At 43.5% G+C, this 14049-nt stretch overlaps 1 protein-coding gene across 1 annotated transcript in view; it reads left to right on the forward strand.

Annotated features, from left to right (window-relative positions):
• LOC138249990 (gamma-aminobutyric acid receptor subunit gamma-3) overlaps nucleotides 1-14049 on the forward strand; it is a 1617745-nt gene that overhangs the window by 1445269 nt on the left and 158427 nt on the right. The window contains exon 4 of the mRNA XM_069204280.1: nucleotides 21-173. Coding sequence (XP_069060381.1) covers nucleotides 21-173 — 153 coding nt within the window. The remainder of the gene's footprint in view (nucleotides 1-20; nucleotides 174-14049) is intronic.

The following is a 14049-nucleotide window of genomic DNA, read 5'->3' on the forward strand; positions in this document are numbered from 1 at the left end:
CCCTGTTTTTGTTTCCCCAGGTGACTATGTAGTTATGACTGTATACTTCGATTTAAGCAGAAGAATGGGATACTTCACTATTCAAACCTACATTCCCTGCATATTAACAGTTGTCTTATCCTGGGTGTCATTCTGGATTAAGAAAGATTCTGCACCAGCAAGAACAGCACTGGGTAACGATCTTAAAGTTGATAATTTACAGTGTATTGTATCATGCAGTAGACAATCAGAGGCAAAACGAACATGACCTGTTTACATGTATTGATATATATGCACACATCCATTTGTTACTCTTCTTACACATTCATTGGCTTGATAGGTTGTCCGAGGGATTCACTTTTGTAATACAAGTTGTTGGGCTGGAAAAGTCCTTTGCATGGTGATGGAGGTGCACCCTTGCCCTGTGTGCTCCACTGTTCCAATATCTGGATCTCGAGGGCTGATTTTTGTTGTAATAGGCAAACATGGATAATGCATGTGCTCCATAACATAGCCTGTCTCAACAATTGCAGTCTTTTTGGACTGGGAGAGGTGCCCAAAGCACTACCTTCATGTGGTGAAAGTCTACTGCCTTTACGAGGAATTAAGCATCACAAGTGTGTTTGTGGCAGTCATGTAGTGATCAGTAGGAGTGAACAGGTCCCTTTCACCTGCATCACCAAAATAAGGCCCACATCCTCGCTAATTTAAAGGTCCACTGTTGTTTGCTTAGCTCTCGCTTGGCCTACATTGGTTGGTGTGTAGTGATGTGCAGTGCACATGTGGTGTACATGTGCTAGGTGTATGTGTGTTTGCTAATGGTACAATACAGGGACATTGCCCTTTTGTGCAGGATGTGGATGTCATATGCATGTCCAAAGTGTATGTGTGTTTGTGAATGGTACAATACATGAAGGATGTAATGTTGTGTAGTGTGTGTATGTTATGAGCATATGCTGGGTGTATGTGTGCTTGCTAATGGTACAATGCATTAAGGATGTAATGCTGTGCAATACATGAATGCTGTATGCATGTGCTGAGGATATGTGTGTCTGTGAATGGTACAATATATAGCAGACTTAGAGTTTCATTTGGGTAGACCCATGGCTGCATGGTGAAACACGAGGTAGAGGAATCCCCTCAGACAGTTTTCTGTCTTGTTGCATATCTGTTATCAGAGTGGGGCACATAAACTTCGAAGACTCAGACTCTAAGTCATATTTGGTATCTGGAAATTGAATTTATGAAGGGACGCTTGAGACATTTGTCAAGCAGCCAGAAGGGGCTATGCAAGGAGAAGCTCTGTAAGACATCTGTCTTTGACCAGAGCTAGGGACCAAGGCTCACTAGCCTCCTAGCTGAGTAAGGGGACTTCACCCAGTGAATAAAGACTACATACCCCTGGAGCCAGGAGCACCAGTGACTGCCTGGTTATCAAGAACAGTGTGCCCTATGAGGAAGCAAGGTCTTGTGGGGAATCATGGCATATTAATCCCCTTAGTGAGGAATGAAGAGATGACTACTGCACCATTCGGGTCATTGCCCATGTTCAGAGAAAGTTGGTGACAGTTGGTGACCCTGTATCACGGAGGAGGGCTGCCATGACCTGAGCAATGATCATTGTAGCCTGTTTGGTGTTTGGTGTAGAAACAGGTGCAGGGAGAATCCAGTGACCTAGTTTGCCAGGTGGGGACCATGAATAGATATTGCATGAATAGATTGCTATGCTGACTGGGCTGTTGCCTATGTGCGGTGGAAGGCTGGTGACCCCATATGTGAGAGGGTTGTCAGGAAGGGACCTGCTGTGCTGATTGGGTCAGAGCCCGTGTGCAGTGGAGAGATGGTGGCCATGTATGCCAGAGAGTCCACCGGAACCAAGCAAGAAGTGTGGCCTGGTGAAGATCATCATCGGAGAAAGGCCACTGTGGTTACCCTATCAGTCATGCACTGTAACTGTGGACCAGTGCCAGGATCTTCGCACCCCTCCACCACCAATGGGACTAGCCAAAGAATTTACCCAGCTTGGAGTAGCAATGTGAACTCCTGGCTGCTGCATGACCCTGTGTGAGAAACTTGAGGACTGCCAATCATAGCCCGCCTTGGCTGTATGCAAAAGAACTTACCAGAGACAGCTGCTACAGCTTCAGCACCCCTGGATGAGGTGCACTATGAGACTCTGGTTGCTCTGGTCCTGCTGGTGTAAGTAAGACTGGTTTCAAGCCAGATAGAGCTTCACCTCTGGATCACTTATGACTTTAATAATACAGAGTCAGTGTGGAATTCCTGAGGCTAAGACTACTAGTGGGGCTATTGACTTGGGGATAACAACTACCACTAGTTAGAGGAAAGTGGGACTCAGGGATTCACCTATGAATAGAGCCCCAATCCCAGGGGACTGTGTGTATTGTTTGCGAATGTCATAATTTACTTTATGGAGGTACTTTATGGTGGCAACTGTATATAAAAACGTATTTTATTACAAAAGTTAGCATTTGACTGGCTGCTACAAGTATTTTGAGTTGTGAGCCTGTGTTCACCTCCCACTCTGTGTCTACCTCCCCTGCCCCTCCCTTCCACACCCAAGAAGCCTTGGACTCAACCCACGCTGCTACTGAAAGTCAAGTGCTTAAGGGGTACTTGTCCCAGTTGCTCAGGATTAATAGTAGGTCAGGGACATCAGGAGTAAAAGGTCTCTTCCCCCACAGTTGGGTCCAGTAACCACTGTTTGCTCACGGCCTTTGAATACTGCAATGACAGCGATACTATTGTTAACAGACTAGTTTTTCTTCTTTTCCATTTTCTATGCACCATTCATGTGTGGGAGAAAGGGAAATAGAAGTCTATAACAAAGCTTATATCAGAGTTATTATTTGAAAAATGTTGAAATTCATAAAAGCTTAATAAATATTTTTAAAGGTCATTTTCAATAAGATACGGTGACAGGTCTGTTCATGAACTAAAAGTAAAATTTGGCACATTTGCAAAGGAAGAAATGTTACCTCAATTGTTTTAAGTTAGCCAATGCAGTTTTAGAACAGGTAGAGAAACTCCAATAACATTATTCATCAAGTCTATCTTCCTCTATATGTTTGTGATAAAAGGCTTTCCCTGACTCCAAAACTGAAAATGAACCATTGAGTCAGCGAAGCACAGATGTCCTCCATGACCCACAAATTTGTGATTGAATGGACCCTATTAACAAAACATTTTTGTCTGGTGTGATTTCATGTCCTTAGTGGTAAGTTACAATAAAGCTTGTAGGAAATGTACCTTATTACCCTGTGTGTTCTTTGTTGTTTTTTGCATATTATCATGTCCTGTTTTGTTATTCACTGTAGAGATTTATATAAATGCTGTTATGTTTACAGCTAAAACCAGAACATAACTTTAATGTTTCTGTGGCAACATACAATTTACTACTGTCCAGGGTGGTAAAATAGCGTTGATCCTACTCTTCCACTATTTAAGTCACAAAGCAGGCCAAAATTGTGGCAGAGGCTATGTCTTAAATTAGTGCTCGCTTTATGTGATATTATCTAATCTATTGGAACTATGGTTCATTAACTGAGCAGTGTCCAGCTACTGTGCCCCAATGTATTGTGTTGGAAATAAAATCACCAATGGATCAGAGTAAAAGTAACCCCTACTCTCCTAGTTTGGGTGTTGGGATAGAAATTTGATATTCATTGTTTTCCACAAGGTCTCTTAGTTAATGTAGTGATTTTAAATGCAAACAGTCCAGCTTAGATATAATACTTTCGGTGTTGTACGCCTGTATATGAGTCTATAATTAGGATTTGCACTTAGGTGGCCCACTCCAGTCACACACAGTTTGTTTGTATAATGTTAGACTCAGCATCCTTGGTATGGTCTCCCCTAACTTTTTGCCTCTGCTTCCAAGGTTGTTTCTGTGTGCTGGACTCTGTTTTTTGCTGTTTTGTTTGCTCTGGACACTTTACCACTGCTGACCAATGCTAAAGTATAAGTGTTCCCTGTGTAAATTGTATGTGTAATTGGCTTTCCATGATTGGCATATTTGATTTACTAGCAAGTCCCTAAGAAAGTGCACTAGAGGTGCCTAGGGCCTGCAAATCAAATGCTACTAGTGGGCCTGCAGCCCTTAGTGTGCCACCCACATAGGTAGCCCTGTAAACCTGTCTCAGACCTGCCACTGCAGTGTTCTAAACTGCCAATTCAACTTGGGAAGTGTACCTAGTTGCCATGCCTAAATCTTCCCTTTTTATACATGTAAGGCACCCCTAAGGTAGGCCCTAGGTAGACCCCTGTGCAGGGGGCAGTGTATGTGGGACATGTACTGATGTGTGTTACATGTCCTTGTCCTAACAGTGAAATACTACTAAATTCAGTCTTCACTGGTGCAAGGCCTATCTCTCTCATAGGTTAACATAAAGGCTGCCTTTAAATAACTTTAAAGTGTAGATTCCCTTTGAGAGAAGATACAAATATGGAGTTTAGGGTCTCTTAACTCACATTTTAAAAATACATCTTTTAGTGGAGTCGGTTTTTAGATTGGTAGTTTGAAAATGCCACTTTTAGAAAGTAGGCATTTTCTTTCTTAAACCATTCTGTGACTCTGCCTGTTTGTGGATTGCCTGTGTGGGTCAATTTGACAGTTGGACTGTTTGTGAATCCCCTCTATACAGTGAAACGAAGGGAGCTGAGGTGTAGCCTGCATTTGCTGATGACGATCTGTGCTAGAGTGGAGGGAAGAGTGGTTACTTACACCTGAATGGGCTGTGCCTTCCCTCTCACAATGCATTCTCCAACCCCCTGGTGTGTGTCTGGGTCCTGGCCTGGGCAAGGCAGGATCTCACAAACAAGAAAGACTTTCCTTTGAAGTAGGCCTACTTCAAAGGCAGAAAGGGGTATAGGTATTGGACACAAAACTCCTGAAAATCAGATTTCTTCAAGATTACTTCTGGAACCAAGAGGAAGCGTATTGCCCCTTTGCCTTTTCCTGAAATGGATATCAGGAGGTCAATAGCCTCTTCACTCAGGGCAGCAGTGCTCACTGGGGCAGAGCCTGAGGTGCCTGGGGTGAAGGAAATGCCCACCCTACTGGATGAGCGGGCACGGGCAACTCGCTGAGGGGCTACTGGGAGGGCAGTGCAGGTACAGGGATGGTGGTTGTACGTGCAGCTGGGGTGGTCACAGAGGTGTCAATGGCAGTTCAAGATGGACAAGGTGACGGATTGGGACACAAGGGGGACAATCAAGAGAGTCTCATTTCCTGGCGGTGGTCTTGTCAAGTGTCTCTGGCTTCTGTCTGGTTCTCAGGGAATGTTAGCGGGGTGGTTCACCTTCTGCAGGGGGATAGGTGCTGGTGGCCTGTTGGTCCTGTGGTGAGGCCTCCTGGCCACTAGCGACAGCAGAAGTGGAGGGCTGTTCAGATGACTGGCTAGTGGCAGGGTCCCGCTGGTGTGCTATTGCCTCCCTCATGATGTTGCCCATGTCTGCCAGCACCCCTGCAATGGAGATCAGGGTGTTGTTAATGGCCTGCAAATGCTCCCTGATCCCCTGATACTGTCCCTCCTGCAGCTGCCTGTTCTCCTGCACGTTGTCTAGGATCTGGCCCATCTTGTCCTGGGAATGTTGGTAGGCTCCCAGGATCTCGGAGAGTGCCTCCTGGAGAGTCGGTTCCCTGCTCCTGTCCTCCCCCTGGTGCACAGCAGTCCTCCCAGTGTCCCCGCTGGCCTGTGCCTCTCTCCCCTGAACGGTGTGCCCACTGCCACTGACCCCAGGTCCCTAATTGTCTTGTGTGTGAGGTGTGGCCTGGGGTCCCTGTACAGGTGGGCACACTGCTGATAAACGTATCCTGGGGACAGACGTGCAGTTACAGTGGGTGGGTGCTGTGGTGTTGGTTTCTGATGGGGGGGCTCTGTGGTGGTCTGTGAGTGTGCTTGGGTGACTGACTGGCTGTCAAGTGGTCCCTTAAGAACCAGGTAAATCATCCTGATCCTGAAGTTCAGAGTAACTGTCATCACTGTGGGGCTCTTCTGTTGGTGGACTGGATAGTGGTGGCACCTCCTCGCCAGTGGCATTACCTGGAGTACTTGTGGGGATGTAAATGATGTATTATGCTTCAGGTGTCTGACATTTGTAGTTCTGTAGCTTTCCCTCTATGGTTGGTGTTGACCTGCCAGCTTTTGCTTGTGTATGTTGGTGTATTTTGGTCATGCTAATTTCCTTATGCTGTGCATGGTTTGGTGATGAGTGTCCATGGAGGCCCGGGGGGGGGGTGTCCATGCATTGGTACAGCATGCATGGCTTGGCATTGGGATTAGTGAGAAGTGACAGTGGATGTGTGGGATGTGGTGGAGTGATGGGAGTGAGGGTGAGGGTGTGTGATGGCATGCAGATATGGGGGGTGATAATTGTTAAAAGTAGAATTACCAGTGTCCAGTCCTCCTCCAACTCCAGTGAGTCTGTCAGGATGCAGTAATGCCAAGACTTGTTCCTCCTATGATGTGAGTTGTGGGGGAGGGGTGGGTGTCCACCGCCAGTCCTCTGTATGGCAAGCTGGTGTCTTGCTGCAATGGAACGTACCTTTCCCCGTAGGTCGTTCCTCCTCTTCCCGAGGCCGTCCCTTGTTCTTGGATGCTGTCCCATGGCGTTGACCCTGTCCACGATTCTCCAGCATAGCTCCATTTTCCTTGCTATTGATATCTGCTGCACCTGTGCTCCAAAGAGCTGTGGCTCTATCCTGACGATTTCCTCCACCATGACCCATAACTCCTCCTCAGTGAAACAGGGGTGCCTTTGTGGTGCCATGGGGGTTGTGTGATGTGTGTTGGTGAGGGTGTGTTAGGTAATATGGTAGGGTGTGTGATGTGAAATGTGTGAGGGGAGTATGGGTGTGATTGGTGTGTGTCTAGTTGTTTCTGTGCTCTTCTTCTTAGTCTCGTGGTGACAATAGTTGTTGGTAAAGGGTTGTGGGTAATGTGGGTGTGTGTTTTATAGTGGTGTGGGTGTGTGGGTGTGGTGTGTGTATGGGTGTGAGGTGTGTGTTTTTTTAATTGTCCAATGTAGTGTTGTTTTGTATGTGGGTGTCCATTGTGAGCGTGGCAGTATGTACTACCAATGGTTTACCGCTGTTAAATGTCTGCTGTGGTGATTTGTGGGTCATAATGTGATGTGGCGTAACGGTGTGGGTTTTGGGACCGCCAGTTTATCACTGACCTTTGGTCTGGCAGATTTGTGTATGTGGCTGTATTTTTTCAGATTGGGGTGTGTGTGTCATAATATGGTGAATGGATATTCGCCAGTGCGGTGGTAAGCTGGCGGCCGTCTGCACAGCCATTTACCACCAATGTCATAATGAGGGCCTTTATCTGCTTTTGAGTACACCTGATGGGCTGGGCCTGATCCCACTTATACCTTGGACAAAGAAGCAGACTTCAACTCCAAGTGGACTCCAGTGGTCAGTTGTCTCACAACTGGTGTAAATTACAGTCACCATAAGCTGTTAAAGGCCTTTTCCCTAAAGTCCCCAGCTGACCAGTACCAATTGGACCTGAACCGGACTATGTTGGTGGCCTCTGCTGGAGTGAACCTTTACTCATAAGTGCTGTTCGTGAGGTGCTGGGGCGCTTGCTGTCAATAGGTGCTCCTCCTAACATCCCTGAAAAACCTAGTACTTTTTTTTTTTACTTAAGACCTCTAGAGGACTGGGACAAACCTGCCTTAGCAATCCAGCAAACGTGTATTGCCACTGAGCTTTTGCAAATCTGATTCATGGGACCTTTACTGTAGAACTGAAGGTAAAAATCTTGACTAGGTGAAGGAGCCAGTATTATCTGGCTGACAAAAGGACTTCCCCACGCAAAAAAATTTAATTTCTCTTGCATGGATTTTTTTCTGCCAATACCAGCGCTTTCAACGGACCTAACCCAAAACCCATCCAAAGTCATGGACCCTTTTCCGTATAGAGTCTGCTGCGTTGCCCCGCCAAAAGATTTTGACTTTCTAAAGAAAGCCAAGTCCCAGGGTAAAAACATCAACCATGTTGAACCTGATCAATGTATCAGAGTCTTGCTCCATCACAGTCAGCCTGACATCCCTCCTAGGGCCTGGTCTAATATGACTTTTAACTACCATTGGCACTTTGCTCTTTTCAATGCTATTTTTTCTTGTAATTATAAGGTTTCAAATCACTGGTTCTGCTTATTGTTTTTTGTTTTGATGTTATTTTGTACATTAAATTATTCTTTATTTTTATAAATTGGAGTCTGATTTTTATTGTGTTTTCTGCTTGATGTTTTAACAGTATTGATACCTTGAAATACTTTAAACATTTTCTTAGGTGAAGCCTGTCTGCTCTGTGCCATAGCTTCCAGGCATCAAGCTCAAGGTTTAATTACTGAAACTTTTCATTGGCCCAAACAAGATAGTGACCATATTATTTGTGGTGAGATACCATCCATTCAATTAATAATTCATTTTTGAATTATTTGATTGCATTTTATTTGCTTAATATAGAATCCTAATAGTGGATGGTTTCTCACACATGGATTATTGGAGATGCCTAAAACGTTCTAAAATAATATGAAAAATAATACCATAGGTAAATTAAAAAGTACATTAGTAACATAAACGCTTATTAGAGGCTCAATTAATAAAGAGTTTGTTATGACTGTGATTGACTCTTCAAGCAGTCGTGGTTTACTCATGGCTTCCTTCTAAACCCAATTCACAAAGGTAAATTAATATATGGCAATCTCCCCACCCATATTTATATGAATGTTGAGGTAAAAGTTATCACCTCTGTGCAACTACTATGCATAGTAGTATGTGTATGCTACACCACTTTTTTGTTTAGAGGGACACCTACAACTCAAAATGCAATTGTAAAGTTACTACTGGTACCTTTCTGAGCATATTTCAAGTACACATGACTCAAATGTTGTTCTATAGACGGTCGTTAGAAGGCCCAACTTACTTTATGAAAAACTACAAATTGGAATGAATGAGGGAACAGGCATCAGCTGGAGAAAAAAGCCCACATCTAACAAACAGTATTTGTAGCACATAAAGAAAGCTCAATGTCCAAGCTCTGACCTACTCTCCTTGTGCAGTGAGATGTTGTGGAACCAGTTGTCACTAACATTTGTGTTGTGTGTAATTGTGTTTTTTTGTGTGTTGTAAAATGTAATGTAATATGATGTGTATTTGAGTGTATGAAGAGCAGTGTTAGATCTGTGAGGCGTCATGATTTTTCAACATATTAACAATTTTTATCTATTTTTTTCTATTTCTGTTTTTTGCTTTTTTATAATGGTGCTTTTCATGTCTGCAATTTGTATATTGATATGTCTATTTTTTACATTTTGTAATATATTCAATATTTGCTTTATGTGATCTGCTTGAGTGTCTCCAATAGTTACAGTTACTTTTTTTGCATTTTTATAATAGCTTTATTTCTATTATTCTTTTTTTAAAATAAGTTTTAGTATAAAATATTCTCATTTGTGTTTTGATCATTTCATTTGTAATAGATCATTTTTCTATATTTGTGCAATGTGACGGATGTATAAATTAATGTGACAATTTTATTCTTTTTAGGTTTTGGGCTTAGAGCTGGTAATGGTATTTCCCGCCTTCATTGATTTGCATGTAACTCCCTACAATACTTATGAGTGGCCATGTGTACAACCTGTTCTTAGGCCTTGCACGAGTAGATTTGAGCCTTTTGGGCTGTTGTTTTACTAGAATAGATGTTTGTGTAATTTTAGTAAACCACAACTGACACGTTTTTGTAGTACTCCTGGCTTATTCCTTACGCACTTCTGAAATTCAGGAGTACTAAAAGTGTAAATCTTTTTGAATCTGGCCATCAGGTATAGGAGTGGTGTGGTGGAAATTAGAGGTGAGCGTAATTTGCTTTATTTCTGTGGTGTAGTTATGCAATTATAAAGCAAAATTATGCAAGATTTAGCTGCATTACTTGAGGAGTATAACCCAAGTTTAGTGCTAATATTTTTAGTGCACAATGCACCCTTATGTCCAAAATGGACCAAAGGATGCATTGTTCACCAAGAAAATAGTACTAAATGCAACAGAACATGGAACTTCAGCAGGCAGCAGCCACTCATGCTCGCTAACTTTGTTGTTCCTATGCTTCTGCGGTAGGATTTTTGTGCGACAATTCTCATAATTATGCAAACTGCATATTGTTTCATGATTTCGCATCAAAAATGTCACCAAAATTACTCTAATTTCTTTGGAGTAATTACAATTTCACACAGGCCTAGTGGAACTCTCCTTAGTAAATTGCATTTAATAGTAAGTGAAGTTGTACCTTTGTGAATTGGGCTCTATATTTTGAAACGTATTTGAAGGTTAAGATATGGTAATTATTTGGACAATTGTTTACAATATTCTCACTAAACACAACATTGAAACATTAACCAAATGGAAGCAAATTATTTGTCACCCCATTGGTCCTTTCCTATATTTTTTATGTTTACTTGATCTACTGTTATGTCCCTCAATGCCAAATGTCCCATAGAAAAACTCAACCTTGACATGATTAGATAATTATAACTTTTATGACTCACTGTTACCATGGTAACAGGAAATTTTCTTCAATGTTTACAGTATATGTTGAAGATTAATATATTAAGAACAATAATCACACCACTTCAATACGCAATATATGACAAACATGGTAGGTAACAAAACTCTGGATGGGATCTAACTGGTAGGCACTATATATGCACTGCATTGAGAAAATTTCCGGAATTTTCCTCTTTGGCATCCCCCTACGTAATTCTCAATGTGAAGGTATTTTACAGTAAATATGGTTGTAATTTTGTAACACAGACATATTTAGAATAAAATACTTGTGACTCTTATTTGAGATAAAGGTGTATATAATAACTTGAGTACAGAACAAATAGATCATTCAAGCAGTATGAAGGATACAATCAAGTAATTGGCTAAACCGCCAAAGGTATTGCAACTTCAAATATAATATTATTCAATACATTATTAACTTTATGAATGTCCTTGAGCTTTACACCAATGACTAAAAGGAGTGCTGTGAAAATGCATTAATATCCAGTTTAAATCAAACATTCAATAAACACAAAATAGTTAAAATATACAAACTGAGTAATATTCTAATTGGATACCACTAGTACCATATGATTAATGAAGAGATATAGCAGAGTCCATGGAGCTTTATCAAATGCCTTATGTTGGAAAATGGGTTATTGGTAGGGCAGGTAGGTACCTACACCTAGCAACAAGCCACTAACCTCCACATAGGTACAGTTAGGTCTCAGTAAATTAATCCCAGCTCAACCCTTGGTAGCTTGGCAACGAGCGTCAAGGCTTAACTTAGGAGACAAAGTGTAAAGCATTCAAATATCACAAAACAGTAATTAAATAAAACACAGGAAACAGTTTAAAAATCCAAAACCAATTTATAAAAATAGTTTATATTTTTATCTTTAAAATGACACAAAAACGATTAAAATCGGTTCAGGGGAACCGGAGATATGAATTTTTAAAGAATTATTATTTTTCTAGCGCTTAGAAACAAAAAGCGCCAATCGGGTCATCTGGTTGCACCTCGACCGGGGCAAAGTCAAACTTTCAGGCCGACCGCGATGGAGCCCTGCTCGGCTACAGGTCGCGGGAGGCCTCGGTTAAAAAGTTACCTTCTGACTTAGTCTTTATTTTGAAGTTTTTCTTCACCGGGACGAACCTGCCAGTTGAATCCGACCTCCTGGAGCCCTTGTCCGGATACGCGATGTGGGTTTCCTCGGTGGAGACTTTTACCTTCGGACTTAGTCGTTTTTTCGAGATGAAAATCCTTCGACCGGGGTAAACCTGGATCTTGGTCCGACGTCCATGGAGCCCTTCTCGGATACGATGGCTGGGAGGTACCGGTCAACTTTTTACCTTCGGACTTAGTCTCTTTTTTGGATGTTTTTCTTTACCGGGACGAACCACGAAGTCAGGCCGGGTCGCGGTTGAGGCAAGCCGGCTAGAATTTCCGCGGCGGGTCGGTCCCTCTCTGGAGCTTTTTTCCAAAAATTCTCAAATCTTTTCCAAACTTCTGGGGCTTCATCCAGATGTTCTTTTAAGGTTCTTTTGGGGTCCACAGCTCACCCCAAGGGTCCAGAAGTTCTGTGATGGTCCTTGGGGGGTGCGGACTTCAACTCCCAGAATGCACCTGGCGCAAACTCCTTTTTGGCCACTGGACAGTGGTCAGCTGGTCGCTTTCTTCAGGAGTTGGTGCAGGGGACTCTGGTTTAGCAATTTTTCACCTGTAGCAAACAGGGAGTCCCTCCTTGAACCAGTTGAAGCCAGGCAAAGTCCTTCTTGTGGTGAAGCCCAAGTGTGCAGCTGGTGCAGTCCTTCTGAGTGCAGGGTCCAGGTGCAGGCCAGGGGTCCAGCAGGACAGTCCTTCTTCTTCTTTAGTTCCTTTCTTGTTGAATTCTGGAGGGGATCTGAGGTGTGGGTGCAGGTCTGCCAGTTTTATCCTTGCTCCTGGGTGAAAAGCAGGGGGGCCCTGGTTCTCCAATCAGGGACAGGGTCGTCCCCCTGTGATGACCACTTCCTGGGAAGTGTGGCAAAAATCCATCCCAGAAGCCAACAGTCTCTAAAAATCCAACATGGATGAATCTGATTTTTGGAGGTTACATCTGGCTGAGCCCACCCACTGGTGTGGCTAAAAATCATAAACACACCCCTCTCCTGCCCTCTCCTAATCTAATCAAGGGGTCACCTAGCTGTCTGGGGTTGCAGGATGTGGGGGTGTTGCTGGGTGCTGCAAATGTCCTTCTCTGCCTTTGAAGACCAGTTTGGCAGCCCTCTCCCTTCCTGCCTCACCATCTGCTGAGGGGAGATTCTCTCCCCCAAGCACATTCCTTTGTGTGAAGCCAGGCCACTTCACACCTAATCAAGGCAGCCTGGCAGAAGCTGCTGCAGGCTGGCCAATCAGAGCACAGCAACAAAAACAATGCAGAGCTGAAATTGGCAACTTTTTAGGTAAAGTCTAAACTTTTTACCTGAACAAGTTATATTAAATCCAACAACTGGAAGTTGTGGGATTTATTACAACAATTAATTTGATACCAAATTCTTGGTATGTAACATTTAAGGAGACTTTAAAATTTAAAATAAAGTCTGCCCATTCTAGCCTATGAAGGCCATTTACTTCAATGAGGGAAAAACGAATTTGGCTGTTTTTACCTCACCAGGGCTTATAAATCTATTTTTATAAAGTCCCTGCTTATAGTTACATGGCACCCAGCCCTAGGGGCACATAGGGCACACCTTAGGGGTGACTTATATGTAAAAATAAGGTAGTTTAAGACTTTGGAAGTACCTTTAATTCCAAAGTCGAATTTGCATATAACTTTAATTTAAAAGCAGCCAGCAAGGCAGGCTTGCTTTTAAAATGACACTGGGCACCTCAGCAATGCACCTAGGTGTGCACCACCTATGCTAGGGACTTATAGGTAGGTTAACTTAGCCACTTATAATTAGCCTAATTTGCATATCCATTTTACACAGAGCACAGGCCCTGGGACTGGTTAGCAGTACCCAGGGCACCTTTAAAGTCAGGAAAACACCAGCAAAAAGTGGAAAATAGGGGCAAAAAGTTATGGGGCCTCTGCAATCAGCCCTGTTTTCTCACACAACCCCCCCCCCCAGCCCACACGCCCAGGAGACTCAGCCCAACCCTGGGAGAGTCTTCCTGGCTTGTTAGGCGAGGAAGACAGTGAAGAAAACTGGCTGTCCCTTTGCAGGGCCTACTCTGCCTTATATCCTCCTGTCAGGGTCACTCCCTATGGGTAGTGAAGCCATCCCAACAGTAAAAGGACCCAACTCAAACTGAAACTTTCCTCTAGGGGGGTCTTCCTCCTTTCTCTCTGCCAACTTGGGTAGTGAGGTGCCCACCTCCCCTACTCCAAACTTTGCTAGGGCAACACCTAGCTTACCCAAAGAGGTCACCCAACACTTGAGCAACCCCACCATGACCAATAGGGTCAGGGGGCCTACTTTGCTATTGGCCCTGGGGTCTGCCTCCCAGGC

The sequence above is a fragment of the Pleurodeles waltl genome, chromosome 8, assembly GCF_031143425.1.
Source record: "Pleurodeles waltl isolate 20211129_DDA chromosome 8, aPleWal1.hap1.20221129, whole genome shotgun sequence".
NCBI lineage: Eukaryota > Metazoa > Chordata > Amphibia > Caudata > Salamandridae > Pleurodeles > Pleurodeles waltl.